The sequence below is a fragment of the Hesperophylax consimilis genome, chromosome 15 (assembly GCF_061612785.1).
Source record: "Hesperophylax consimilis isolate HC1 chromosome 15, BYU_Hcon_1.0, whole genome shotgun sequence".
NCBI lineage: Eukaryota > Metazoa > Arthropoda > Insecta > Trichoptera > Limnephilidae > Hesperophylax > Hesperophylax consimilis.
In genome coordinates, this window is record NC_142850.1 from 23,578,276 (window position 1) to 23,605,317 (window position 27,042).

Here is a 27,042-nt window from a genome sequence, read left to right on the forward strand (position 1 = left end):
GTCAGTTCTGAGGAACACATGTGTCGCGCTAGGTAGGTCTTTGTGGACAAAAAACTTTCCTGTACCATGAACACTGGCAAGAGTTGGTTTAATGGCTTCGAACGTATTTTGTAGCCGTCCGATATATGTGTCTGGTTCCTCGCGTGGTGTTGCTGTGAAGAAATCACAGGGTAATTTAAGGGTTCTACCATAGGTTAATTCAGCTGGTGAACACTTCAGATCTTCTCGTACCGTTGCTCTCAAACCAAGTAGAACTAATGGGAGGCTTTCGACCCAATTTCGATCGCCACAAGCCATGAGAGAGGCTTTTAAGGTGCGGTGCCATCTCTCGATCATACCGTTAGCTTGTGGGTGGTACGCGGTGGTCCTAGAATGTTTTATTCCAAATTTTTCGGTTAGTTTTTTGAAGAGGCAGGACTCAAATTGTCTGCCCTGATCCGAACTGATGGTATCTGGGGTTCCGTGACGGGCAATCCAATGTGTTGTCAGTGCAGTAGCGACGGTTTCTGCAGTCATATCTTTCAAAGGGATTGCTTCGGGCCATCGTGTGTACCTGTCAATCATAGTGAGTATATATTGGTACTCGTTACACGCTGGGAGAGGTCCAACCAGGTCGATATGAACATTACGGAATCGATCCTCTGGTAGTAAATACGTTGCTAATGGTGCAACCGTATGTCGAGAGACCTTAGCTTTTTGGCAAGCTATGCACTGTTTGACAAAGTTTTTTATGTCTGTCGCCATGTTAGGCCAAACAAATCTTTGTTTTATGGTCTTTGTCGTTCCCAGGATGCCAGGATGGCAAACATTGTGTACACTTTCGATTACCTGCATTCGCATGCAAGCGGGTACGAATGGTCTGATATGGCCCGTTGATACGTCACACCATATTGAAGCTTCCGAGCCTGGAATCACCATTTGACATAAGGCGAGGGCGGTGTCATCTTTTGCCTTCATAAGTCCGTCGTCTTGACACTGCGCTTTCTCCATCTGCCTGTAGTCAATAGAAGTAGGGCTGTTAATCTCTTCGATTCGAGATAGTGCGTCCGCTACTATATTTTGTTCTCCAGAGATATGCCTGATGTCCGTTGAAAATTGGGCAATGTAATCCAACTGTCTCTCTTGACGTGGAGAGCTAGAGGCTCGCTTCTTGCAAAAAGCAAAGGTGATTGGCTTGTGATCTGTATAGATGGTGAAATTTCGACCTTCAATATGACTTCTAAAATATTTTACCGCTTCGAAAACACCAGTAAGTTCTCGATCGAAGGTACTGTATTTTCGCTGTGCTGGTGAAAATTTCTTGGAAAAGAATGCTAAAGGTTCCCAAGAATCGCCATTTGACTGTTGTAATGACGCACCCATAGCTATGTCGCTAGCATCAACCATTATAGCTATTTTAGCGTTGGTATTTGGGTGTACGAGTAATGCTGCGTCAGCTAAGAGTTGTTTGCATTCCTTGAATGCGTCCGTCAGTTCTTGATTCCAAGTTATTTCCCTCTTGTCATTTTTCTTATAACCGGCAATGCAATCAAATAATTTAGTTTGAGTGTTGATAGCCTTAGGGAGGAATCTTCTATAATAGTTCAACATGCCTAAAAAACGTCGCAAGTCTTTTGCTGTTTTAGGTAATGGAAAATTTATGACGGCATTCACCTTTTCTTTGATAGGCGACATTCCTTTTTGTGTTATTGTGTGACCCAGGAAGTTGACCGTAGGTACGCCAAATTGGCATTTATTAATGTTGATTACTAGATCATATTCAGCAAGGCGTTTGAGTAATATTTCCAAGTGTTTTCTATGTTCTTCTTCATTTTTAGAAGCAATCAGGATGTCATCAAGGTATACGAAACAAAAGTCCAAATCTCTTGTCACAGCATACATAAAACGTTGAAAGCTTTGCGCTGCGTTTGATAAACCAAATTGCATGGATGTGAATTCGAATAATCCAAATGGTGTGATGATGGCAGTCTTCGGAATGTCTTCAGGTTCCACTGGTATTTGATGATAAGCCCTGGTCAAGTCAATTGTGCTGAATATGGTTGCATCTGCAAGTTTGTGTGCAAAATCATGAAGTTGAGGTATTGGAAATTTATCCGGGATCGTTTTAGCATTAAGACGACGATAATCGCCGCAAGGACGCCACTCGCCGTTGGGTTTTTTTACCATATGTAACGGGCTGGCCCAATTGCTTTTAGAAGGCCTGCAGATCCCTTGTTCCATCAGATATTTGAATTCTTTCTTCGCCGCTTCCAGTAGGGCTGGTGCTAGCCTGCGGGCTCGTTCGGTAACGGGTGGTCCTCGAGTTTCGATGCAGTGGGTCACTGAGTGTTTTTTGGCATCTGATGTCTTCATGATAGGTCTTGTTAAGTTTGGGAATTTGTTTAGAATATCACGGTATTTTTGCGATGAAGAAATTGTGGAAATACCGGATGTAGGTCCCTTATGAGTTATTCCTTTTATGACTAATCCTGTTGACTGGTCTGCGATTGTTGACTTTTTTAAATTCACCGTTAGGTTGAAATGATGAAGAAAGTCTGCACCTAGGATTGGTCTTGATACATCAGCTACAATAAATCGCCATTTTAGTGCTCGGCGTAGGCCAAAATCGAGTTCTACAGTTCTTGTGCCGTATGTCTTGATGGGATTTCCGTTGGCACCATATAGTGTAGCTGGACAGTTGTCAGAAGTGATGTTATTTTTGTTGTATGACGGGTTTCTAGGAATGACAGAAACGTCCGCCCCAGTGTCCACTAGGAATTTTTGTCTAGTTTGTAGATCATAAACAAAGAGACGACATGTGTTACTCGGAATCTCGCACGTCCCTACTGAGAGGTTCCGTTGTCGTTTCCCGAATTTTTGTTTTTGAAATTACATGGTTGGTAACATCTAAAGGATTTTTCGCCATAACGTCTGTGGAAATGACATAATCCATCAGGATTCCTCTTGGGTGATCTACCGCGAGACCTGGACCTCGGCCTTCCAGCGGGATTCTGTTGTGATGAATTGTTGTAAGAGTAATTTCGACGTGGGCTCTGGTTTTGTCGTCCACGGAAGTTTGTAAAGTTGTTATTTTGAGACATTTTTAAACGTGACACTTCATGTGTAAGGTCGGAAATTTGCTGTTGAAGTTGTAATAATATAGAATTTTCCGTATTTTCCTTTCTTGAGGTACCCGGTTTATTTTGATGGTCTACAGCACTGCATTCGGATGACTGGTAGACGTCTATTATTTTATCAGCCGCCAACGCGAGCTGATTCGTGTCATTGTCGGTTAAAGCTGACAGGATTGCTTGGACGTGTTGCGGTAAACGCTGCAACCAGAGTGTTCTCACTATAGCACTGTCCGCTAAAGCTGGTCCGGCAAGTTCCATCATGTGTCGGAGGAGTCCGGTTGGTTTCCGATCTTCCAGCTGGATTCCAGTAAGTAGTCGGGTGAGTCGTTTCTCAGACGAATCTTGCAGTCTGTCAATAAGTGCCGCTTTGAGGCTTAAATATTTGTCAGTTGCGGGTGGTTTTGTGACAATATCGCTAACGCATTGTAGAGTTTGAGAATCTAGCGCTGCAATAATTATGTTATATTTAGTAAAGTCGTCCTTAACACGTGAATTAGCAAATTGCGCTTCCGCCTGTACTAGCCAAAGCGATATACTTTCTCTCCAGCATGGTGGTAACCTGACTGTTACATAATTGATATTTGAATCGGGATTAGTTGCGCTTGATGATTCCATGTTTTCGGTTTTCTTTGTATCCAGTTTATTCGTAGTTGATTCAAATGTTTTCTTCAAGTTGGGAATTTCTTCATCCGATATCATTCTGACATTTTCGTAGTATTTAAATGGACAAGTTTAATGCATGTAAGGCTTAAGATTTAAATACGTATTTAAGCAAAATGTAATTAGTTAACATAAGATTATCTTTAACCATTCACTATCAAGTAAAAAAATCAGAAAAACTTTAATACATATGTTTAGAACCATCTATGTATTTATGTTGAAAATATTTGTAAATACTGCGTGGATAATCAAAGACGCAAACCAAAAATTTGAATGGAAGTAGTCTACACTAAATAGTTTTCAAAGATTTCGAATAATAATGTTAAATCAATAATGTGAAATAATTAATAATATAATGAAATTCAAGAATCATACATGTTTTTGTTAAGATGCTTTTCAGATTCATGTACATTATTTTAAAATTGATAACTGATTTGTGAAAATTGCAAGAATTGTAAAATCATTAGAAATATTTGCAAAATATGAATTTATTTTTAAAAAAACATTCAACGTTATTCATAAAATATTTTTTGGAATTGCATAAAATTATTAAATTTTTTATATTATTATGTAGTTTCATGTTAATCAACTGTAGGTATGACTCTAATATTGCAGTTATAATATTTCAAAAGTTCTAGAAGATTTTTTTTATTCAAACATGTGCTGATTTGCAACATATTATTTAAAATTCATTATTATTTACGTCTAATCAATGCAACATATTATTTGAAATGCATTATTATTTACGTCAAATCAATGCAACATATTATTTGAAATGCATTATTATTTACGTCAAATCAATGCAACATATTAACTTTAATATGTATATTTAATAGTATGTAAAAACTGTTTAAACATTTACGTGACGTGAATATGATTTCTTCTTTCTTTCTGGAACTTGTAATCCCAGGATGACTCAGGATGACTCAGGAAAACTGGAATTCGCCCAGCAGATCGTCTTTCTGCATATGGACCGATGTAATGTGGCGAAATCTCGCCCCGCTGATGAAATGTATCGTGACGTCGTATTTGCAACTGCTTGAAGTGGTTGTCATGACGCAATCCGTCTTCCGATGGATGTAGCTGGTCGATCTTTCCTGGAATTAAGTTTAAAACGCACTTAATGCTCGAAGAAACAAGTATATTATATGATTAGTTGGGACATTTTATTAAAAAGTTAAAAGACTTTAATCATTTGTAGGTATTTCGTTAAATTGACAACTCGTACTGCATATTAATGCTTGTAAACACCATGGTTTTGGGCTGCTATTAATAGCAGATCGCGCGATGCGCTTTATCTTAAACGATACTGAGAACATTTATTTTCGTTAATTATGAGAAAATAATAGTTAAAGTTACTTACGGAGGGGTATTCTGTCTCAGGATCCTTGATTCCACGCTGTCTCGACTGGATGGCAGATAATAATAATGATAAATACGCGTAATTTAGAATGACAATAATGTTAATACGTGTGAAACTTCGGGTCACCAATTTATGATGACGGATGACAATAATGATACGCATGAAACGTCGGGTCACCAATTTAGGATTTTACTTACTTATGTGTTTTGGGTTAAAACAGATCCTAAAGGACTCTCAATATCAGAAGGTTATTTTTAATAAAAGAATATTGAAATTCACTGAGTTTATTTGAACACATTGTTATACGCGACAATAAAATTTACATGGACGATTCTAGAATGTAGACGGTAATCTAAAAGGCACAACCAGTCGGGTCCAGCGGGAAATCAAGAATCATTCGGTCGGCTCACTGGCGGACCGTTGTGTTGAACACAGAATGTTGCCATAATAAGGAACTTAAATTAATAATTATTTTGTGCTGTTCGCTGGCAGGTCGCTGGTAGGTACCGTCTACAACCTCTTAAAAAAAAAAAAAAATAAAATAAAAAAATAAATAAAAAAAAAATAAAAAAAAAAAAAATCTACCGCCGCGCAACTTGATATTATTATTTTTTTTCATAAACATTACAGCATCCGTTGTCGAGAGGTAAGGCTCTAGACTAGTAAACTGGAGGTCGCGGGTTCCAATCCCGGTGTGCGCAAGTAAATTTTAATAGATTACTTTGTGATATTTCACAATTTACTGACCAGAATTAATTTCGGATGTTGCTTGAAATGACTTTTACCTTGTTTGGTGACCAGATCTGAATAGCCAGGTATTTCCCTACCTTTCTCTTCCCCATCTCCTTACCCTCCCCACTACCTTTAGCCTAACAACATACCAGTAGAGGCTCGTGACTTTTGGTCTGCTATTAATTGTAATATTATCACTCTAGTACACCTAAAAGTTACGAGCCGTCACTCCAACATCCCCCATTTGGGAATTCCATAGTCGCACTGGTTCCAGATGATTAGGAGCAGTTGGGACTGTTGTGGTGTATTTACATAGGAAAATCAAAAACAGGAATATCTGAGGTTACAGTGAAAAATAATTTACTCCACGTTTAAGTTTTAAAAATACATTGTTTTTTTCACTATTTTCCAAAAATTCGTTTTATTTCGAACCCCTTGACATATAAACGAACCCATTATTTATGGTAAGGCAAACACTAAGATTTAACCCTAAATGTAAATGTACTATATAAAATCATAAATTAGGAATTATAACCTTCACATACATCTAAACATTCCATAATATTCGAAATAACATCCATACCTGGTTTAGTAGTTGTAGGTTTTTAAAACTTTATATAATATATATTTATAAATATATCCATCATTTACGGACCACCCTGTGCAACAAGCTAGCTACGCTGTAATCGCCAATCGCCAGTCGAGATTCAGAATCGAGGAGTTATGCTCGTTATCGGCCCGCCTTCCCTGTTTTGTATGGAAAAAGGCGCATTATTATCTAAATTCATTAGAATATTAACTACGACTTTATTTATGAAATTATTTAGATAATGACTTCTGAAACACGTTGAATATACTCCCCCTTAATTATTACTAAAACAAATTACGCAAAATTATGCCATTAACATCCTTTAATAAGCAAAAAAAATGGGGGACCCTAGTGACCCCCCTTCGGATCTTCTCCGGGACGAAAAGGTTAAATAAACAGAATGCGTTCCAGCTGAACTCTAAAATAAACAAATCTCACATTTAGGTCAGTGTGTCAGAGGAGGTATTTACATTATTGAAATGTTTATAATAAATCGTTCACCGGAGAACTGGGTTAATTAAATGGTTTGAAAATGACCTTGGGCCGTAACTAGATAATTATCAGGATTATAAACTAGAATAAAAGATAAATTGAATTTCAGGATATTATTGCGCATAATGAAGCAATTTGGGTACTCTCATATACCTATCATTCACATACAACAATTGAAAAATCACGGGTTAGTAAGAATTATATCGAAGTATTACATGAAACATTTGAATATTATTGATTGGGTATTCGCATAGGTTTCCATTAATTGCCTGAAACAGCTGGGAGTTGCGTACTCTCAAATGTGTCAACCATTTTTTTTATTTTTTTTTATTTGTTTGTTACAAAAATATTACAGCATAGATTTTGACTGTCCAACTAGGAAGGTCTCCCGTTTTAGGACAGTCAAATTGACAGTGAATATACTTAATGGTGAAATCACCGATACAATTTATTTTGAGAGATTACAAGAGTGAAAGCGAGGATACATGTAGCCTTTATATTACTATATTTTAATACATAATAAAATAAACAGTAAAATAAAATGAAAATAATAGAAATAAAATTAAAATAAAAGAAAATCAAATTAAAATAAAAATTTTAATTTGTAATAAAAATTTAAATTTGTAAACAGAAGAAATAAATCAGGCGCTTGTATCACATAATTATCATACAATATTTTTTAACATCGAAATAAGACTATAAGACTTAAGAAATAAATCAGGCGCTTGTAACACATAATTATCATACAATATTCTTTAACAGTATTTCTGACTCCAACCTGCCTAAGTCTAGTAACCATTTTGTTATTTTTGGGCCAAAGGATAGCATTTCACACAGTTTTAGTTGCGAAGGAGTTTTGTTATATAATTTTGGTCCCAGGTATGAAGTTATTTTTTGATAAGACGCTGTGGTACTTGTTGGAATATAAAGGTCATTTCTGCCTTTGCTTCTGGTTTGATGTTGGTGTTCGATTGTTTTCATTTTATGTTTATTTTTATGAGCATAGATTATTATCTTCTTTATGTAACTCTGTCGAACATTGAGTACATTAAATTCCCTGTAGAGAGCGTCGCTCGGATATCTGAAAGGTTTCTTCATAATAACACGTAAGATAGATTTCTGTGCTTTTAATAGCGGGTTTAATATTGTTATTCCTGAACCTCCCCATCCAATACAGCCGTAGGTTATTATCAAATTACATAGTCCGTAATATATATTTTTTAAGTGGTGTGTTTTTAAAATTTCCCGCAATGAAATAAATATGTGAATCAGTGAACGCACTCTTTTAGCTAAATTTTCTATTTGGTATTTCCATTTCAGGTTATCATCAATTATAATTCCAAGATACTTAATAAATTTAACACATTCAAGAGTTTCACAATTACATGGAGAGTTATTATTTCCAAAACTACAGTCAATTTTATGTATTGTGAGCTGGTGAGGTGTTTTGGGTTGTCCTGTAATAGTAGCGCTGAAAGTTAGGTATTTGGTTTTAGATATGTTTAATGTAAGCAAATTACTGTCCAGCCACTATTTCACTCTATTAATACCGATGTTCGCAAGGTGGTGTGTTTCTTTCCAATCCTCTCCTTCAAACAATATGACGGTGTCATCTGCGAAAGTAATTATTTTACCACCCACATGTTGGTTACATAGTTCGTTGATGTATATAATAAAGAGAAGGGGTCCTAGTGTACTTCCTTGTGGCACTCCAAAGTTATTTTATAGTGAAGTACTAGTAGCCTCATTAATTTTTGTTAGCTGGAATCTATCAGAAATATAACTTTGTATCCAATGAAGAGTTTTTCCCGTTATTCCTATATTTTGCAGTCTCTGTAATAGTATTTTATGGGATATTGTGTCGAAAGCCTTGGCCAGATCCAGGAACAGGGCAATGGTTTTCTTGCCACGGTCTATATTTTCTGCAATGGTTTTTGTGAGACATGCGATGGCATCATCTGTTCCTTTACCCGACCGAAAGCCGTATTGGTTTGGGCTTAGAATTTTTTGTTTCTCCACATATTCGCTCAACCTTGATTTGAAAATCTATTCAATAACTTTAGATATTGCGCTTAACAGTGACATAGGCCTATAGTTTTCTACAAGAAATTTTGGTCCACTTTTGTGAATTGGGATGATTATTGATTTTTTAAAGTGATCAGGAAATATTCCCGAAGCAAAACTTAAGTTATAGATATATGCTAGCGGAGTAGATATCTGAGATTTTTTTTTTTAATATTTGTGTATTTAGAGTATCTGGACCCTTAGCATGTGTAGTTTTAAGACTGTTGATTGTTTTTATGATCTCTTCAACAGTAGTTGGTTTAATTTCAAGTGAATAGGTTGGATCGTTTGTTTTAATGGCTGACGCTAAAATTTCTTCAGTTTTCTGAGTATTTATTAAAATATTATTGGCTAGATTAGTGCCAACAGATGCAAAATATTGATTAGTATGACATGCGATTTTTTGAGAATCAGTTATAGTCGAATTTCCGATTTTTAACTCAACTATAGGTGTACTGGTATTTCGTTTAGTTTTTGTTATGTCTCTAACAACGTTCCACGTATTTTTGCTGGAGTTGTCCTTATCGAGTAAAGATTTATAGTAACTCTCTTTACATTTGTGAATAACGTTTTTACATATGTTTCGGTATCGGTAGTAGTTTTGTTGTTTAGTATCGTTCAATGGGTCCTTTTTTGCTATTTTATGAAGATGGTTCCTTTTATGTATAGATTTTACAATGTCGTGTCGTTACTAATCCACGGGGTGAGTTGTAGTTTATTGTGTGAAATGTGTTTTATTGTTGAGTGTTTCATAATATATGCATTGATTTCATTGATGAAATAGTTTAGAGCATTGTTTACTTCAGTTTCTTTATACATAAATTCCCAATTTTTTTTATTAAGATCATTTAACAAAGCCTCAAAGTCGATAACCATTTTATTATTGTTCTTTATTTTTTTGTGTTTTGAGTTTGGGATACTGATTGCAATGGTGTAATGATCAGTAATTGTGTTATTCAGAACAAATGCATTTGAGCTTGTTATATTTCTGGTATATATATGATCCAAGTACGAGCTTGAAGTACCTTGTACCCTAGTTGGAGAATTAATATTGGAAATAAGATTACTTTCCGCCATTGCACATAAATAGTCATCACACTGTCTATGCTTTACTTCTCTTATTGTATTTATATTCATGTCCCCGATTAGCATGTATTGTGGATATTTTTTTGATTTTTTTATCTCTACAGTGAGACTCTCCAGGAAAGGGTGGATGTCATTGAACGATGGAGACCTGTATATAGCTAGGACACATAAAGTTTTATTTATGTTGATTTTTAAGCAATTACACTGATGTATGTCTATTTCTTGAACAAGAGAATTTAATGTGATATCGATATAAACTACCACTCCGCTATTTTGATTAATATGTGTTGTTGTGTGATATTCATTATAGCCTGAAATTTGTTTGGTGATATAAGAATCACTTAATCTGCATTCAGTGAAAATTATTACATGGAACTTTACCACAGATTTTATTTCATCCATAAATAAAATAAAGTCGTCCAAATTATCCATAGTTCTAATATTCTGATGAACAATATTAATTTTATTAGATCCCCAGTCGAATTGCATAATTTTATAATTATCTTCACAGATTATTTCAGTAGTCGGCATTGTGATACTATCGATTTCATCATGTTGGTTATATATCATTAGAATTTATATTTATATTACTCTTTGTTTGTGATAAGTGCGTTAAAATAAAGTAAACAGTTGCAATGCTTTTTGAAATGTATAAATATGTAGTTAGAAAGGAGCCTGAGAATTTGCAGTAAATTTCTTTCCAAGTTTTACATAATATCGAGATAATTATATAAAGTATTGACAGTGAACCTTGGGTAAGAACAGATGCAATTTTTTTTTGCTGTTGGTGGTTATGTGGTTACATGGCGAGAGTATGCAAAAACATGAGTATAAAATACTATTAACGAAATGATCTACATTTTCCTTAAAGAATAATAAGAAGGCTAGAATTTGGACCAAGTAAGGTAATTGGTAAGTATTGTAAGGATATTTGAAAGTGAGATAAACAACTATTACAATAATTATGCTGATACATAAGAAGACTATTAGAGAAAATAAGAGTATATTATTTTGAGTATGTGAATTGTTAATAATATGACTCATGCAAAAGCATGCATGGAAAGAAATATTTACAGAATAATCTACTTTTATCTTAAGGAATGTTAAAAAATCGTGAGTTAGGTATATAATAAGATTTGCAATTATTATAATAATTTGCTGGTACAAAAAAAGCTACTAAAGAAGGTAAGAATGCATTATTTTTATATATATTATTTTGTATATTTTGGGTATATGAATTGTTAATAGCGTTATTACAGCCCTAGAACCGTACCCTGGGGTACAAAATTTAGTGTTTCTATATTTGAATGTTATTTTTATTTGTATAATAACCTTACACATAACTTTGTTTTGGAAAAAATGTGTAATTATTAATTATATTTAGGTATTTTGCATTTAGTTGCGTGTAACTTGAATAATTCTTTTTTTTAGATGGCTTTACGTCAAAATCTATCGCAAGATGAAATTCATCGCCTTCTTCTGTATGCTGATGATGAAGAAGATGTGGTTCTTGGGGATGAATTGGAAGATGAACCCGATGAAATTATTGCTGACTTTATGAATACATCAATGTTTGCTTTTCATAACGAACTTACTTTACTATCATACTTCCTACAGAAGCAACAAAACTACTTGTCAACTCTTACGTAGTCTCACGTCTCGATTACTGCAACGGCATTTATGCCAGCCTTCCAAAATATCAAATTGACAAACTTCAATCAGTGTTTAATGCAGCAGCACGGCTCATAACCGGGGTTTCAAAATATTCGCACATTTCAAAACACCTTCGTAACCTTCACTGGCTCAAGTGCCCTGAAAGAATCCAGTACAAACTGTGCTGGATGGTGTTTAAATCCATCAATGAAATGGCCCCACCCTACATCTCTGAACTATGCTTCCCGGAAAACACTGGTCTGAGGCAGTCAACGCTTAGATCAGCAACATCAGCAGCTGTAGGCAGACTGATAGAACCTATGCGCAAGCCAAATACTAAGTTTGGTGATCGCGCTTTCGGTGTATCTGGGCCGAAGGCTTGGAATAAACTCCCTCCGGAACTAAGATCCATAATAAGTCCAACAGAATTCAGGTCTAAACTAAAAACTTACCTTTTTAAGTTGTCGTACCCTTAAATTAAATATACCAATCCTAAGAGAAAGTCCAGTTATATTCAATTTTTCAATTAAGTCCTAAACCCTGTATCTAAATTTCGCCAATAAACAATTAGATAATATTAATTAAGTGTTAATCTCAAGTGACCTACCAGGTAAGTATTGTACTGTATATTTTCTCCATAAATAGTTAAGTAATAACACTGTAGAAATGTATTATAAGTTTGTACAGCGCCCTTGAGGTGTTTTTGCACAAAAACGGCGCTATAAAAGTCATCCAGGTATTATTATTATTATTATTATTATATGTGCCTCCAAAGCTAAGCAAAAGAAAAAAGAAAAACGTGCTTATGCTTTCCACTACACACTTCCAACCAGACCAAGACAAATCTGTTGATTTACCAGAAATAATAAGTTTTTACAACCAAACCAAGGGGGGTGTGGATACGTTTGATCAACTTTGTCATACATACAGTGTGTCTCGTAAAACTCGTCGCTGGAGCCTTTGTGTCTTCTATGGAATTTTGAATATCGTCGGAATCAATTCTATGATATGACTGCATTCATCTAACGCTACCGGAAAACAAGTTTTCAAGAATAGACGAACTTATCTGAAGACTTTAGCTTTTGACCTTATAAAACCTCACTTGGAGGATCGATTTTTATACAAAACTTTGCCGATGCATCTCCAAGAAAGTATTGGCGGAATATTAGGAAAAAAGCGGTCTTATGATGCTACAACCCTTCAAAATCAAAATCTGGAAGATGTTCATTTTGTCCCAGGTCAAAAGATCGTAAGTCACGCGCTCAATGTCAGAAATGTAAACGTTTCATATGTTTAGAGCACCAAACAAAGATTTGCCAAAATTGTTAAGAAAAATTACTTTTAATTAAGCCTTATTGTATTATGTAAGACTGAAATAAGTGCCATAACAGTCTATGTAAGTTAATTTTGAATAAATGTTTTTTCTCACGTAAAAAAGATGTTTTATTTAACGGGGTACTCCAGTACCCCTGGGTACTGTTAGTGTATGATCTATGATGGGTACGGTTCTAGGGTTAAGTAAAAGCTGGTAAGGAAAATATTATTTACGGAATGACATATTTTTATCTTAGACGGCATTAAGAAACTTGAGTTTTTGCCAAAGGAGGAAACATATAATAGGAATAGTAAATAGTGAAGATTGGCAAGTATTATAACAATTGTGCTGATGGAAGAAAACACTACTAAAGGGAGTTGAAATCCATTATTTTGGGTATTTACATTATTTTTTGTGGTGAGATTCATATAAAAACTTGCGATGCAAATAATATTAATAATATTAACTGAATGATTATCGTTTTGCAGCACAGTAAAGGTTAATGTTGGGATACCATTTATCATCAGTCATAGTAGTTGACGTTTTTCTCGATCAAGATCAAGGACATTTTTTATCGTAATAATTTTGGAGGTATCAGTTTGTCTTAGTAGAATACGCCCAGAAGCCGTCCAAGAGTGTTTAAAGTTATTTTCTCTAGCAAATTTTTTAGTTTGAGAGAGTAGAAATTTTCTTTTTTGTGTTAGGTGTTCAGACACATAAATTCGGTTGGTTTCTTGCGATAATCCCAAGTCCGCTGTATTTAGTTTATTTGTGCCGGTGGTAGCGGATTTTTTATATGCTTTGATTTTGTTTAAGAAGTCATCACGAGATGTAATATTGTTGAACGTCACTATTATGGATCTGGGATTCTTCTCGGACAGTTTCGGTCCTAGCCTGTATATTTTTGTAATTTCAGATTGCAAAGGTGTAGTGGTATCTCCGTAATTTATAATCTTTGATATTTTTTTTAGGGTTTCAATATTATTTTCGGTGTTAGATTCTGGAATACCTCTTATATCGATATTGCATATTTGGGCTAGGTACTCCAGCCTGTCAATTTTGTCTTTTTGTTGGGAGATAGTGTTTTGTAGGGCAGAATTTTGCATATTTACTTCGATCATGTCAGTATTGACTTGTTTCTGTGATCTTTCGATCTCGATTATACGTTTTTTCAATTCATCGTGTTGTTCCGATATAAATTGAATTGAATTTATGATTTCTTTGTTTTGCGATATGAATGATTCATATTTTTGGGTACCTATATGAATCAAAATTTTGTTCTACAAATTCCATTATAGCTGTTTTAAAATTGAACAATTCTTCAATAAATAGTTCAGAGGTGAGAAGACCTTTGTTTGCGCCATCTATATTTGAGTTTTGGAATTTGTCAGTGCCGCTCGACTGACTGTTTGCAGATTTTGATGGTTGTATTGTCTGCTTGGCATGTTTGACGATAGATGGCTCTTGATCATTTGATATCTCACATAACAAGGTTTTATTTTAGTTATTTTTTAAACTTTTAAGGCACTTTTTGCATTTCCACTGTATATATCTAGCTGCACGGCGTGAGGTTTCCACATACTCAGCGCAAGTAAGATGGTAGGTGTTTTCACAAATAGCACAAGATATGAAATCAGCTGGAGTGTCAATTTTTTTATCACAAGCGATGCACTGTGTATTCATGGTGAATTTAATATAAAAAAGTGATTTCACGATTGATAATATTGATTATATAATGTTAGTAGTGATAGTTTCACGTAAGTTTCTAGAAATATGGCACTTTTGTGTTTTATAGAGGCTGACTCGTTTCAGAATAGTTTGACAGTTTGTGTCAGTTTTTTGTGAAGACCAAAACTCTGAAAATAACGCCACTTCACGAGATAAAAAGCACTGGTTAGATGCGCGGTCTTTGATTAAGGATAGTTGAGTACTTTAAGGCGAAATAGGTAGACTTGATCTGAAATTTGGCATTTTTGAGGCCAGTTTTAGACGTATGGACACTTTTCTAGAGAAAAACACAAATTGATTTCGAAAGATCGTTATTTTATCTATTAAAGTAAGATGTTAAATTTTGAAAAATAATATTATTTTCATACCATAATAAAGTGTTACCGTTGGACGATGCGCAGATTTGTTGCATTTTCAAAGGCAAAGTTGTATTTTACAACAAATATTTCAAATCATATAATAATTCAGTATAAACAATCAATAAATTATCTATCATATGTTTGTATAATAATTTTGTATTTATTTCAAATAAAATTACTAATAAATAAATCCGAGGACGCGTTTTGTGACGAAAATCCCTCAATTTGACTATTTATTCATGACCTTACAAATTGGTATAGTTGAGATTTTTTTACAAAAATAATTTACTATGATATTATTGAAACATTAAAAATAATTTATGACCAAGAAATATATTCTTAAAGTATATAATAGTAATTAATTTCGATTCGCGTTTATTGTTTGTTCGTTGTTTCTGATTACCTCGGCGCAAGCCGAAATTTTATCATTCCCCGCTGCGACAGGGCGGCGAGCGGACGTCTATTCCACGCCAGTATACTTGATAACATTTTAACGAAATTCCTCGTTTAAAAATGGGGAGAAAAATACCATCGGACAAAAGTTTTATAAGAAAACAAAAATTTCGTCATCAAAAACGTACATGGGAGAAATATTTGCAGAAAAAAAGGGTTAGTCATATTTAATTATCCTTGTACATTGTACGTACTCTATATGCAACAGGGTCGTTCAAACGAATCAGTCAGAATACGCATATATTTTTTATAACATTTAGCGATAATTTTGTGTTGTTTAATTTTCAGGGAAAATAATCACCTACCGACGAATGATTGTGATTCTGAAGCAAATATTGTCTCTAAAATTCCGTCGGTATGTGTAATTTACATTAATATTATTATTATTTTATTATGTAAATAGGTAATACCTACAATATATTGTGAATCATGGATATTATGGTGACCGAAACCGTCAATATCGGGGTATTTATAAACTAGCAATTATTCCCGGCGTTACGCGAGTTACACGCACAAAACCATACCCTTGTATACATGGTGTCGGGAAACGCGTAGTATATTACTGTGACCGATTCAACTCTAATTACCGCGGTAATTATAAACAAGCATTTACTACCCGGTGTTACAACATGCAACATTACCACGTGTACACGGTGTCAGGAAACTCGTGGTGAAATTACGGTGACTGAAACCGTGAATATCGCGGTATTTATAAAATATCAATAATTCCCGGCATTACGCGAGTTACACGCACAAAACCATACCCTTGTATACCAGCGCCCTTGAAGTGATTTTGCACAAAAACGGCGCTATACAAGTCATCCAATTATTATTATTATTATTATTATTATTATTATGGTGTCGGGAAATGCATTGTATATTACGGTGACCGATTCAACTGTAATTACCGCGATAATCATAAACCATAATTTACTACCCGGCGTTGCGCGAGCAACACGTATGCAACAGTACCTTGTACACACGGTGTCGGGTAACTCGTGGTAAAATGTTTCCAACGGATTGGAATTGGATTGAAAATGGATTCAACGTTGGGATAAGTATATGTCTAGTCAAGCACAGTACTTCGAAGGAGATTAATTCCATTTCCATGTAAACTTATTTGTAATAAAATTTTCTTAGTTACACATTAAGCTGTACAATTTCTGTTTCGAAATCTTTCTCATATAAATATATTTAACTGGCTACAAAAGAGCAGGAAATGCCGCATTTTAGTCTATGCGTATATGATTCCCGTCAAAATAACGGTTTTGATTCGTGATGTGCGATTCAAATCATGTTTTTGTTAATAATTTCTATTCTATTGTCCAATTCCCTATTACATTGGTATAACTCAACATATTTAGTATTTTTAGTGTTACTTTTTGTCAGTTTCATAATGTCATATTGTGAATTGAGCTTCTTGTTTTAGAAGAAAAAAAACGAGGTTATTTTGATATACTTACTTTAAGTATTAGAAATAAAACTTACTGGTAATACCTATCTTACAAACGGATAAATATGTAAGACGATAGATTTTTTACAATCAAACTTAATGTTAATCACTTTTGTAAAATAAAATTTTAAAAAAAACAAGTGAATAAAAATATTTGAAAAATTAAAAAAAATGTTTATTCAAATACCTACCTATTTTGTACCTACTATGTCAACGCACTGCATTTGTATTTATTTATGTTTACGCACTCCGACGTATAATTTACAAATATGTATGTAACTACTTATTAGGAAGAAAGCTACAACCGAAAATTCAAACACAATAATTGTTATTTCATCGGAACCATGCTGTAGGTTTCGACCGCCGCGCGGAGTTACGGCTGGCAGTGGAATGAATATGGTATTTCTGTCTCGTTCTAAAAAACGTCCAATCGCGAGACTGTCTTTTGACGAAATTCGAATTCTCGGTCGCTGGTTAATACGCCTTAAGCTTAGTTCACTATTGATTTTTGTGGTTTTTTTTTATTTATTTAACGCAGACATAAAAATACGTCAGCACTAGACTCTGAAGGTATGAAAATTATACATTACATTATATTACATACGACAGTTGAAAAATCGCGGGTTAGTAAGATTTATATCGAAGTATTATACGAAAAATTCAAATATTATGGATTGGGTATTCGCATAGATTCCCATCAGTTGCCTGAGACAGCTGGGAGTTGCGTACTCTCTTATGTGGCAATCAATTACATGAAACAGCTGAAAAATCACGAGATAGGATGAACTAAATCAAATGTTGAACCCTGGAGAAAAAATTAAAAATACAGTTCAACCTATAGGAGGCAGTGGTCACTTCTATAACAAAGACCACAAACCAAACAAATAGAGATGGCGAATCTCTTAAATAAAATCGTCAAAACCAAACAAAAAAAATGAATACTTATCATCTGTTATTTGACTTTCTAATTTACAAATTGGGATACACAAGAACAAATCTAGAGTCAAAAAAGGGAGATGGTAATCTCCGAAATAAAACTACGAACCGAACAACTTTTCTCAACAGGTCCCTTTCGAGAGATAGGCATCCTCATAAAATTAAATGCCAAAATCAAACCAATTATCCGTTTATACACCTACCTGAGAGGATAGGTATTCAATATAATCAATCAGTGAGAAATAGTTAGGATGCAGGCGAATTCTCAAGTTATTGTTTAAGAAAATTATCTTTTAATTACTGTCTGTATCTGTGTCTTCTCCTTAAATAAATAAATAAAATAAATAAAAAATAAATAGAAGATACCCATACCTAATACACGAGGGATCTATTAACCTCATAAAATAATTACTGGAACTAAATATTAAAATACAGACAGTCCTCTTCCTAAATATGGCATTTCGAGTAAACCTTACATATATCTCACATGATAATTGGCTGAATGGGTAAGCACACAACTTATCGATAGAAGCTGACTTAATGTCCGCAAGATCGTCGTGTGTTATCTGTGTTATTGACCTAGAAAGGGATGTAAGTTCCCGACGACGTTGAATTTACAGGGTTTTCTGGAGGTGTCATGTAACTTGAGACCTTACGTGTCACATTTTTGCGACTAGATTCGTGACAAGGGATGTCATGGTTTTTCCCTTCTACAATCAGTAAAGTAGATTTTCCTGGAGGTGTCATGAGGTTGGGGCATTTCTGAAATTGGTGAGAAGACCTGGTTTTCTTTATTCTGGCGTGAAGGTTGCCAATTTGGAACAAGGGGAGGCCAAGCGAAAGCCCGTCAGATCCGGCCGGTTCGGATATCCAGACACGCAGATATCGATTGCCTTGTTCTAATTATCATCCATCAGATTTGTTTGGTAAAGCGGAGGAGCCAACTTAGCTTGAACAAATTCATTTCCGTTCCTCTCTTTTCCCTCCCAAAATATAAATATGGATGGCGCCGACAACTAACACCATAAATTTATCGTATGTATATCACATATATAAAATCTAACACTTTATCATACCCACATTAACCTACTAAATCAATCCTTACAGGTACCTTGTAGCAGCAGAGTCATAAAGGAGTGACGCCAAACAGACACAAGAGTTAACCATAATTAAATTTACTAACAATTAACCATTTGAGTTATATTTAATTACCTGTCCAAATAGACATGTATAATATCGTTTACTAGCGTTAAACTACGAAATCGTTAGGATGCAGGGAATCAAAATAGTTACATAGGGAAAGTTCTCATTTAGAGAAACCATTTAAGTTTAGATTTGCAATGGAGAGACCAATTCGATTTTGAAGCTCAACGCCCTGATCAGAATCAAAAGGGTTACCACAAAAATGAAAGTAATTAAAGTCCTATACCATAAACCAAAAAATTACACAACGTTTGATGGAATTTAATTACAATATAAATACGAAAATATTTACGTTCAAGGTCGTAAATAACGTATTAATTAGTTAAGTACATATGTCTATAAAGATATATATAGTACTAGAGAGCTTTAAGTAGCTTTCTGTAGTTATCAAAGAAAATAAGGGTCCAATTTTCATGGAGGCTTATGTGATGTTGGGAAGGAATTTTCCATCCCTACGAACACATATAAAAAGCCTTAGGAAAATATAAATATCGGTCAGAGCCAAGAGAGAAGAAAATTCTATATTGTTTTAAGCAAATAAAAAGAATGGCAAAAGTTTAAAATATCACATGTTGTGTGGAGGGTCTTTGGAGGCATGAAGTTCTGAGAAGAAAACATGTATGAGGGGTAGGTAGGAATCTAGAGGTCGTTATGGCCATCCCTCCCACTGCGATGCAATAGGATGAGTTGAGAGAGACCAGATAGAGAGGTCAAGGGGTTGTCTCAAATCGGCCCACCCAGATAGGCTGGCGCATCCGCCGCTAAAATCTGAACACACCTCATTCGATGAACCCGGGCACCCCTGCTAAGTCGTTAAACGTCAGCAGGTCATAAAACGTATCAAACCACTTGAGCTGACATATGGCAGAGGTGTTGTTTATCCAAAAAACGTGAATTTTAAAAAGCGCGGGGACGCTCCGTTGAGTCCTTTTGTAATAAAATACTGAACCCATTGTTTTAACCGTCGTCCCACGGCTCGGTAAGCAATCGACATAAACTGAGTGCTGTAAGGACCCTACGCAGAAAATTATGTTCTAAGACTTGAACACGAATCTTTCATGTTTGAGAAAATTTATATTATATTCTCCGGGCAGTGAGAATACGATAGGTGGGTACCTAGAAATGTAGTTTCCTAGTTTAGTCGGGGATGTTTTTTACTTCGATGTCTGATGCATTAAATGACATCGGTTTTTTCGGTCGAGCGATAAGTTTCTTAAACCATTATTAGTATGAAACGGCGCGCACAAAAGAATCGCCAACATATTTCAATCATACTAATGCAAATCGCACCATGAACTAGGTACAAAAAATGCATAATATTCATTGGCTCCGCCATTTTGAACGTCTATAAAGTTTGGTTATATCTCGCCACATTTGACACGCAACCATACCATACCTCCCATTGTTTATATTATCTATGAATATTGGACAATCTATCGCTTGGAACGATGAACCCATAAGTCTTTAAGGCGGTAATTAAATCACTATGTTAATAATCATTTTAGATGTTATGCCATGATGGAAATGGAAAAAAGTGTTCTTGATCAGATCCTGGGTCCAGGACGATACGACGCCAGGATAAGACCCTCGGGCATCAATGGCACAGGTAAGTTGAAATAATTTCCGATACTAACTATCCACCCTGAATTACTCTGTGGGTATCAATTCCAACCAAATTTTGGCCGCCCAAGAGGCACAGATTAGAGATATTTATTCTTAAGCAATCTACGTCGAGTTTCAAGTTTTAAAACTTCAGGGACAGAACAGGATTTATCATTGTGCTATAAGTTACAACCAGTTAAGACAAAATATGGTCACCGTAGCTCTGAGAAACACAGTTACCAGTAACTAGTGATAAAGATCCGAGAATGGAATAAATCAGGCCATTGTAGAGTTTACCAAAAATTTTATTTGGTATGATTTATGTTTCTTTTTTTAATTCTAAGACAATCTAGATTGCGGTCCTGGATGGCCCACATTCTTTGGCATTTCTTTTGAATGTCACAGTGGTATAGAAGGATTTATCCTCGTAATTAAAGGTTATCAACAGTGTAGACCAAAATTGTTTACCCTAGATCCAAAAAAGCGCAGTAAATAATGATATTGAAATTATTTATTAATTCTAAGAAAAATTTAGCTTATGATCTGTTAGCTAGATATCCAGGATGGACCATTTATATGGATTCATTTGAAGGGCATGGGGCCGGGCTTACTAACATTATTAAAGGTTACCAGTTAGAAGGTAAGTCTCCAAATCGCACAATAAATATCGCAAACACGATAGTCCAGAAATTTCGATTTTCTTTCGTATTTGAAAGACACGAGCTCTTGTAAAGGTTTATAAACGAGATTTTGGTTATCACTAGCATAAAAAGAATCGCAAAAATTTAATATTATAAGGCCATCTTGAATGAAATCCAGGATCAATCAGGTTATAAAGTTTTAAATTTTGTAATATTTCATTTTTTATTTGATGTGTAGATACAGGGGCATAACAGGGATTTACTAAAGTTTTGTAAACTTCGACTATGAATATCTTCTTTTGGGCATTATTATTTACTATAGTTTATAAATAAATTGTCAAGGAGATCCAATTGTGATTTGTTTCATCGAAGAATTACGTGAAATATTGGAAGTACATTTATAAGGTAAAATAAATTAAAGTTTTCACTATACTATGTTCAGTAATATGGATAAAAGATTCAGCACCAAAGCAAACGTAACACTATTTGAAAGTTAAGATAAAAAAAATAAAAAGCAATGAAATTACAAATCTCGAAGATTGTCTTGAATGACATCTAATGACAAAGAAGTAATTTACAATCATCGCTTGAAATACTAATTAACACTTTATTGTCGACTTAATAAACTTCTAGCATCCTAAGAACGGCTGTTTTGATCTGGAGTTTTCATAAAGAGATACCTAGATGTGGTATTATTCTACTTCGTTTCTTATTTTATCTTCTCGAATTACCATTAATAAAAATAATAACAATTCCAACGGCCCCAGATCGGAGCCTCGCGGCATTCCGGTTTTAACCAACTTTTTCAACGCCTGGGTTTTGTGCTTCATCGGTACATTTCCACTAAAAGATTTCCACTCTCTCTTTTAATCGGAATTTTAAAGGCAATAGTTTAAGTAAGACGCCAACCATGATTTATTATACTTATAAAGGTACCGTAAGTGTATAAAAAAAAAACTGGTTCGTTTTTTTTTTAGGAGTTTTAAGCCCACCCACCATCATCTATCTATATCAAACAATAAAAAATCCTTAATTCTTCTTTTTTAGACGGTCCGACGGTTGTTCGTGTCAACATCTTTCTGCGATCCATCAGCAAAATTGACGATTGTAAAATGGTGAGTGAGACATCGCCAATGAACCCGTTCAGACCCGACCCTAAGGATATCCATCCATCCAGCTCCGGCATCGTTTTTCCGTACACTGCACATGCATAAACCTCGCGACATGTCAATAAAGCATATCGATCGAGAAACTGGACTTTTCCAGATAGCCTATATTGATTTTATTTAGCAGTCGAAAAACTTTATTCTGTAATATTTATTAATTTCTTGGGATTACCCAGGTTCCGTATCTATACTTTTCTAAATCGATGTTTTAATTTTACAAAACTTTTTTCATCAATCGGATGAAAAACTATACACATATATATTGTAAGTCCACGAAATTGCCATATGCCAAAAGCAACACCTGGTTTGGATATGTGCAGAAGGGTCGTGTTGGTACCGGATATCAAATGGATGGATATTACTTGCGCTAGGGGTAGACTCGTTCCACTAACTGTGTCTTTGTTTGTGTTTCTGTTTTGTTAAACTAATAACTAAGGTAGGATGTCTGATTGAGAATTTGCCATACAAATATTTTGTTTAAAATGATGAAGGGATATGACTAACTTATTTGTGTACCTATATCCCATTATTTTTTTTTATAACCGAGAGTTTATTATTATGTCGGTTCTTTTTAAAATCGAAAGGTGGATATCCTTATCCGCCCAAAGAACTGTACTTGCATCATTCCTCGAAAAACTAAACTGATTAATCAAACAACCTCAGCCGTTGAAAATACACTTATCACAACAATAAAACAACTAAAGCTTCAAGATATATCTAAACTACTCAACCCACTAATGTACAAAATGTATTACAGTATCTTTATGACAGGCCAAAAACACATTAGTTAGTGTTTATGCACCGTGATATAATTTTTTTAAATTATTGTATTATCTACGTCCATACTGATACCCTTATTATGACGGGACATCATTTTTCCGTTCATCCGTTTTCCAGTGTGCATCAAAACTGTGAAAGTAAGACTATTGTGACCCCTGTTTTTAAATCTGTTGACGAAAAAATATTTCTAACTATCGTCCCATAGCACTCACATCAAACATAGCAAAAATCTATGAAAAAATTGTCAAAAAACAACTCAACAACTACATAAAAGATAAGAAGATAATGAGCCTAAACCATTTTGGATTTAGGGACAATCTCAGTACACAGGATGCGATTGCTAAATTAACATCAACAATAATGCAAAAGTTAGATAATGGAGAAAAGTGTCTTGGAATCTTCATTGATCTACGAGAAGCATTTGATAGCGTATCACACTCAAAACTCACTGAGAAAATAAAGCATATTCGATTGGACGGAATAGTGCTACCACGGTTCCAAAGGTATCTAAAAGAGAGATTTCAATATGTCAAAATCAATAATACCCTAAGTGAACCCAAAACCTCATCTTTTGGCATACCACTAGGAACTGTCATCGGTCCAATCCTTTTTATTTTCCGATTTTATGTCCGGGTTAAATCTTCCCCATAGGAAAAACTAAACCCTTTCACACACTTTCCCTCAAATGATCATCTAGTCCAGGGCTTCCCAAACTTTTTTCAACTGTGACGCCCCACAGTGGGCTGAAAATCGGCTTTCATAGACATAGAGACTTGAATTTTTAAGGGTATTTTTTTTTGCTAGAAATGGATTCTGCTTATCATTACTATGCTATAAAATGTCGTACGAAGAAATTGCGTGTACAAATGAAGGAGTTATAATTTTTTTAAGAAAAATTTGTATGGCGCTGACATTAAAAATGAGGCTTTCTCTGGAATCATAAGGTTGGCCGTTCTATCTTTACTGCACTGTGTTTTGGCTTGCAGTGTAAATAAAATATTGTAAACTAGACAAAGCATACTCATATGTAAAGCATTTAAACATTAAAATGATTCATCAACAAAAAAAAGATTTTTTTTCAACTTTAGGATTTTTAAAAAATAAATCGCACCTTGCGCCACAATATGAAGTATGTCAAAAAAATACAAATAAATAGTAGTATTATCTGTGTGTAAAGATAGAACGGCCAACCTTATGATTCCAGAGATAGCCTCATTTTTAATGTCAGCGCCATACAAATTTTTCTTAAAAAAATTATAACTCCTTCATTTGTACACGCAATTGCTTCGTACGACATTTTATAGCATAGTAATGATCAGCAGAATCCATTTCTAGCCAAAAAAAATACCCTTGAAAATTCAAGTCTCTTTGTCTATGAAAGGCGATTTTCAGCCCACTGTGCGCCCTTGGGAAGTTGCCATATTTTTGCGCCCCCCCCCCCCCCCCCCCCGGTGACTAAATATCTAAGCCCCCCGCCGCTCATTTGTACCAAGCGTAGTATTTTGAAGCCCCCCCCTAAACGGGTCACGTAGTATGGGTACGTTACCTAATAACAATTTGTCAGAAAAACTCCAAATAATATCTAAATTTTTTATTACAAAATAAAGAACATAACATAAAAACAAAAATGGAAGCAAACAAAAAAGATAAAAAAGCAATTTTTTTCTTTGGTTTTAATGAGAAGGATGTGCTTGCTTTTCTGAGCATAGTTTCTCAAAACGAGGTTGAAGTTTCGAAATCGCTACTCTCGTCTCTGCCTCTAAATTTATTTTTAAACTGTACTTATTCTTAATTACTGCAACTGCAGATAAACCTGTCTCACACAAGTATGATGTCGAGAAAAGTAAAGACCGATAGGTTTACAGCGCAGTTCACTGTGAGACTTTTCTGCGGCCTGAAGTGGCGCGGGACGTGTGCGTGTGGAAGACGCTATAAAGATTGTCTCACGACGCCCCTGGGATGATCCCGCGGCGCCCCGGGGCGTCGCGACTCACAGTTAGGGAAGCCCTGATCTAGTCAATCCACATTATGCAAGTGCATTTTATAAGCAAAATAAATACAAAACAATACAAGAACAACACGTCAACTCACCAGAGATCAAATGGGAAAATAATTCACCGACTCCAGATATTTTCATATCAGAGGGTTCGGCTCGGTAGAACTCCTAACAGGGCATATAAATGCTACTGATCCCTATATTTAAAAAATCTTTCGTTATTCTACATGTATTAAATATGACTGATTTTTGCATTTTAAATATATAATTTTTTTGATAGATCTAATACGCCTAAATTTTTAATGAGAGAGCTAGGTATAATGCCAGTAGCCGAAATAACGAATGGTAATATTTTTATAGTCTGAGAATGCAAAATTCTTTTTATCTCATTTTATATGTATATTATTATTTTTAGCCATCAATGATGCTACTTCACTTGTGGGCTATTGAGCTTTTAAAACTGAATCACAAATTAAATAAAAATATTTTATGCTATCGATCTCGTAAAAATCGACACTAATAGTTTTCAGCTGAATCAGAGTAGATTTGATACACGGTTTAAACAGCTGCCATTCCGAAAATCTGACAGGTTTACCGTTCTCCGGGCAAAAAGCAAGCTTTCATACAATGTTGACATAATATGATACAATGTCTATCAGTTAAATATAACCAAGTTAACGATATGAGATAATGTATTTTTGTTAGTCGTCAGATATCTACGTACATATACATATATAGTCAAACCACGTATTGGTAAATCTCAAAAAGTTTATCTACCTTACAACATGCATATTGTTATTTCAGAAGCTAAAAACTTGAAATAAACACTACGAATTGTTTGCATTGCTGTAATTGATAACAACGCGCCAACCGGATTCTCCAAAACCGTGCCTTCAACAGTGCAGATAATGTTAAACCTCAAATTATCACAACAAAATTCTGCCTGAAAAATTTTAAATGTTTAAAAGGAATAATATTAAATTACATTTCAAAAAGTGCAGTGGGTTTGTGACACTAATAAAATTCAATTTTTTTTTAATATTTTGCATATTTATTTTCCACAAAAAAATGTACATAATCCACAACATTGATATTTGTTTTTATTTTTTTATTTTTTACTTACTCATAGTAAAATAAGCTACATTTTTCAGATCCTCAATCAAGCACTATTTTCACATGCTTATTAGTTAGAACCGAAATTATTATTAATTTGTAATGGTTGTGTTTGTTCATATATTTGTAAACTTATAGGAATACAGCGTCCAGTTGACATTCAGGGAACAATGGGTAGATAAAAGACTGAAGTTTGACGATTTTGGAGGTAAGTGAAAATGCATTAATTAATCATCAAGACTTGTGTGTTTCGCAAAAATTCTGCTGTACATTCGTCATCAAATGGGCAATCAGCGCCATTTTGTTTTTTTGACATTTGATAGGTCCCAGTTAAACGCTGATTTCAAGTCTATATTGTTATACTTCTTACTGAACAAAAATTGATAGATAGTTGAAACGGAGCTCGAATCAGCGTTAACTTTTGAGTTGTAAGTTTCTAGACAAGTTTTTTCAAAATCCCTACTCTTACTTCGATTTTAAACAGCAACTCCTGAGCATATTTGGAGTGAAAATAATAGATGTCATTTTGCTGTCCGATGATTTTT

General features: G+C 34.6%; 1 protein-coding gene across 1 annotated transcript in view; it reads left to right on the forward strand.

Annotated features, from left to right (window-relative positions):
* The window catches only part of LOC149417514 (glutamate-gated chloride channel-like), a 72,901-nt gene that overhangs the window by 22,794 nt on the left and 23,065 nt on the right, over positions 1 to 27,042 (forward strand). The window contains exons 3-5 of the mRNA XM_089640356.1: positions 20,705 to 20,805; positions 22,490 to 22,557; positions 26,636 to 26,705. Of these exons, the coding sequence (XP_089496482.1) occupies positions 20,705 to 20,805; positions 22,490 to 22,557; positions 26,636 to 26,705 (239 nt within the window). The remainder of the gene's footprint in view (positions 1 to 20,704; positions 20,806 to 22,489; positions 22,558 to 26,635; positions 26,706 to 27,042) is intronic.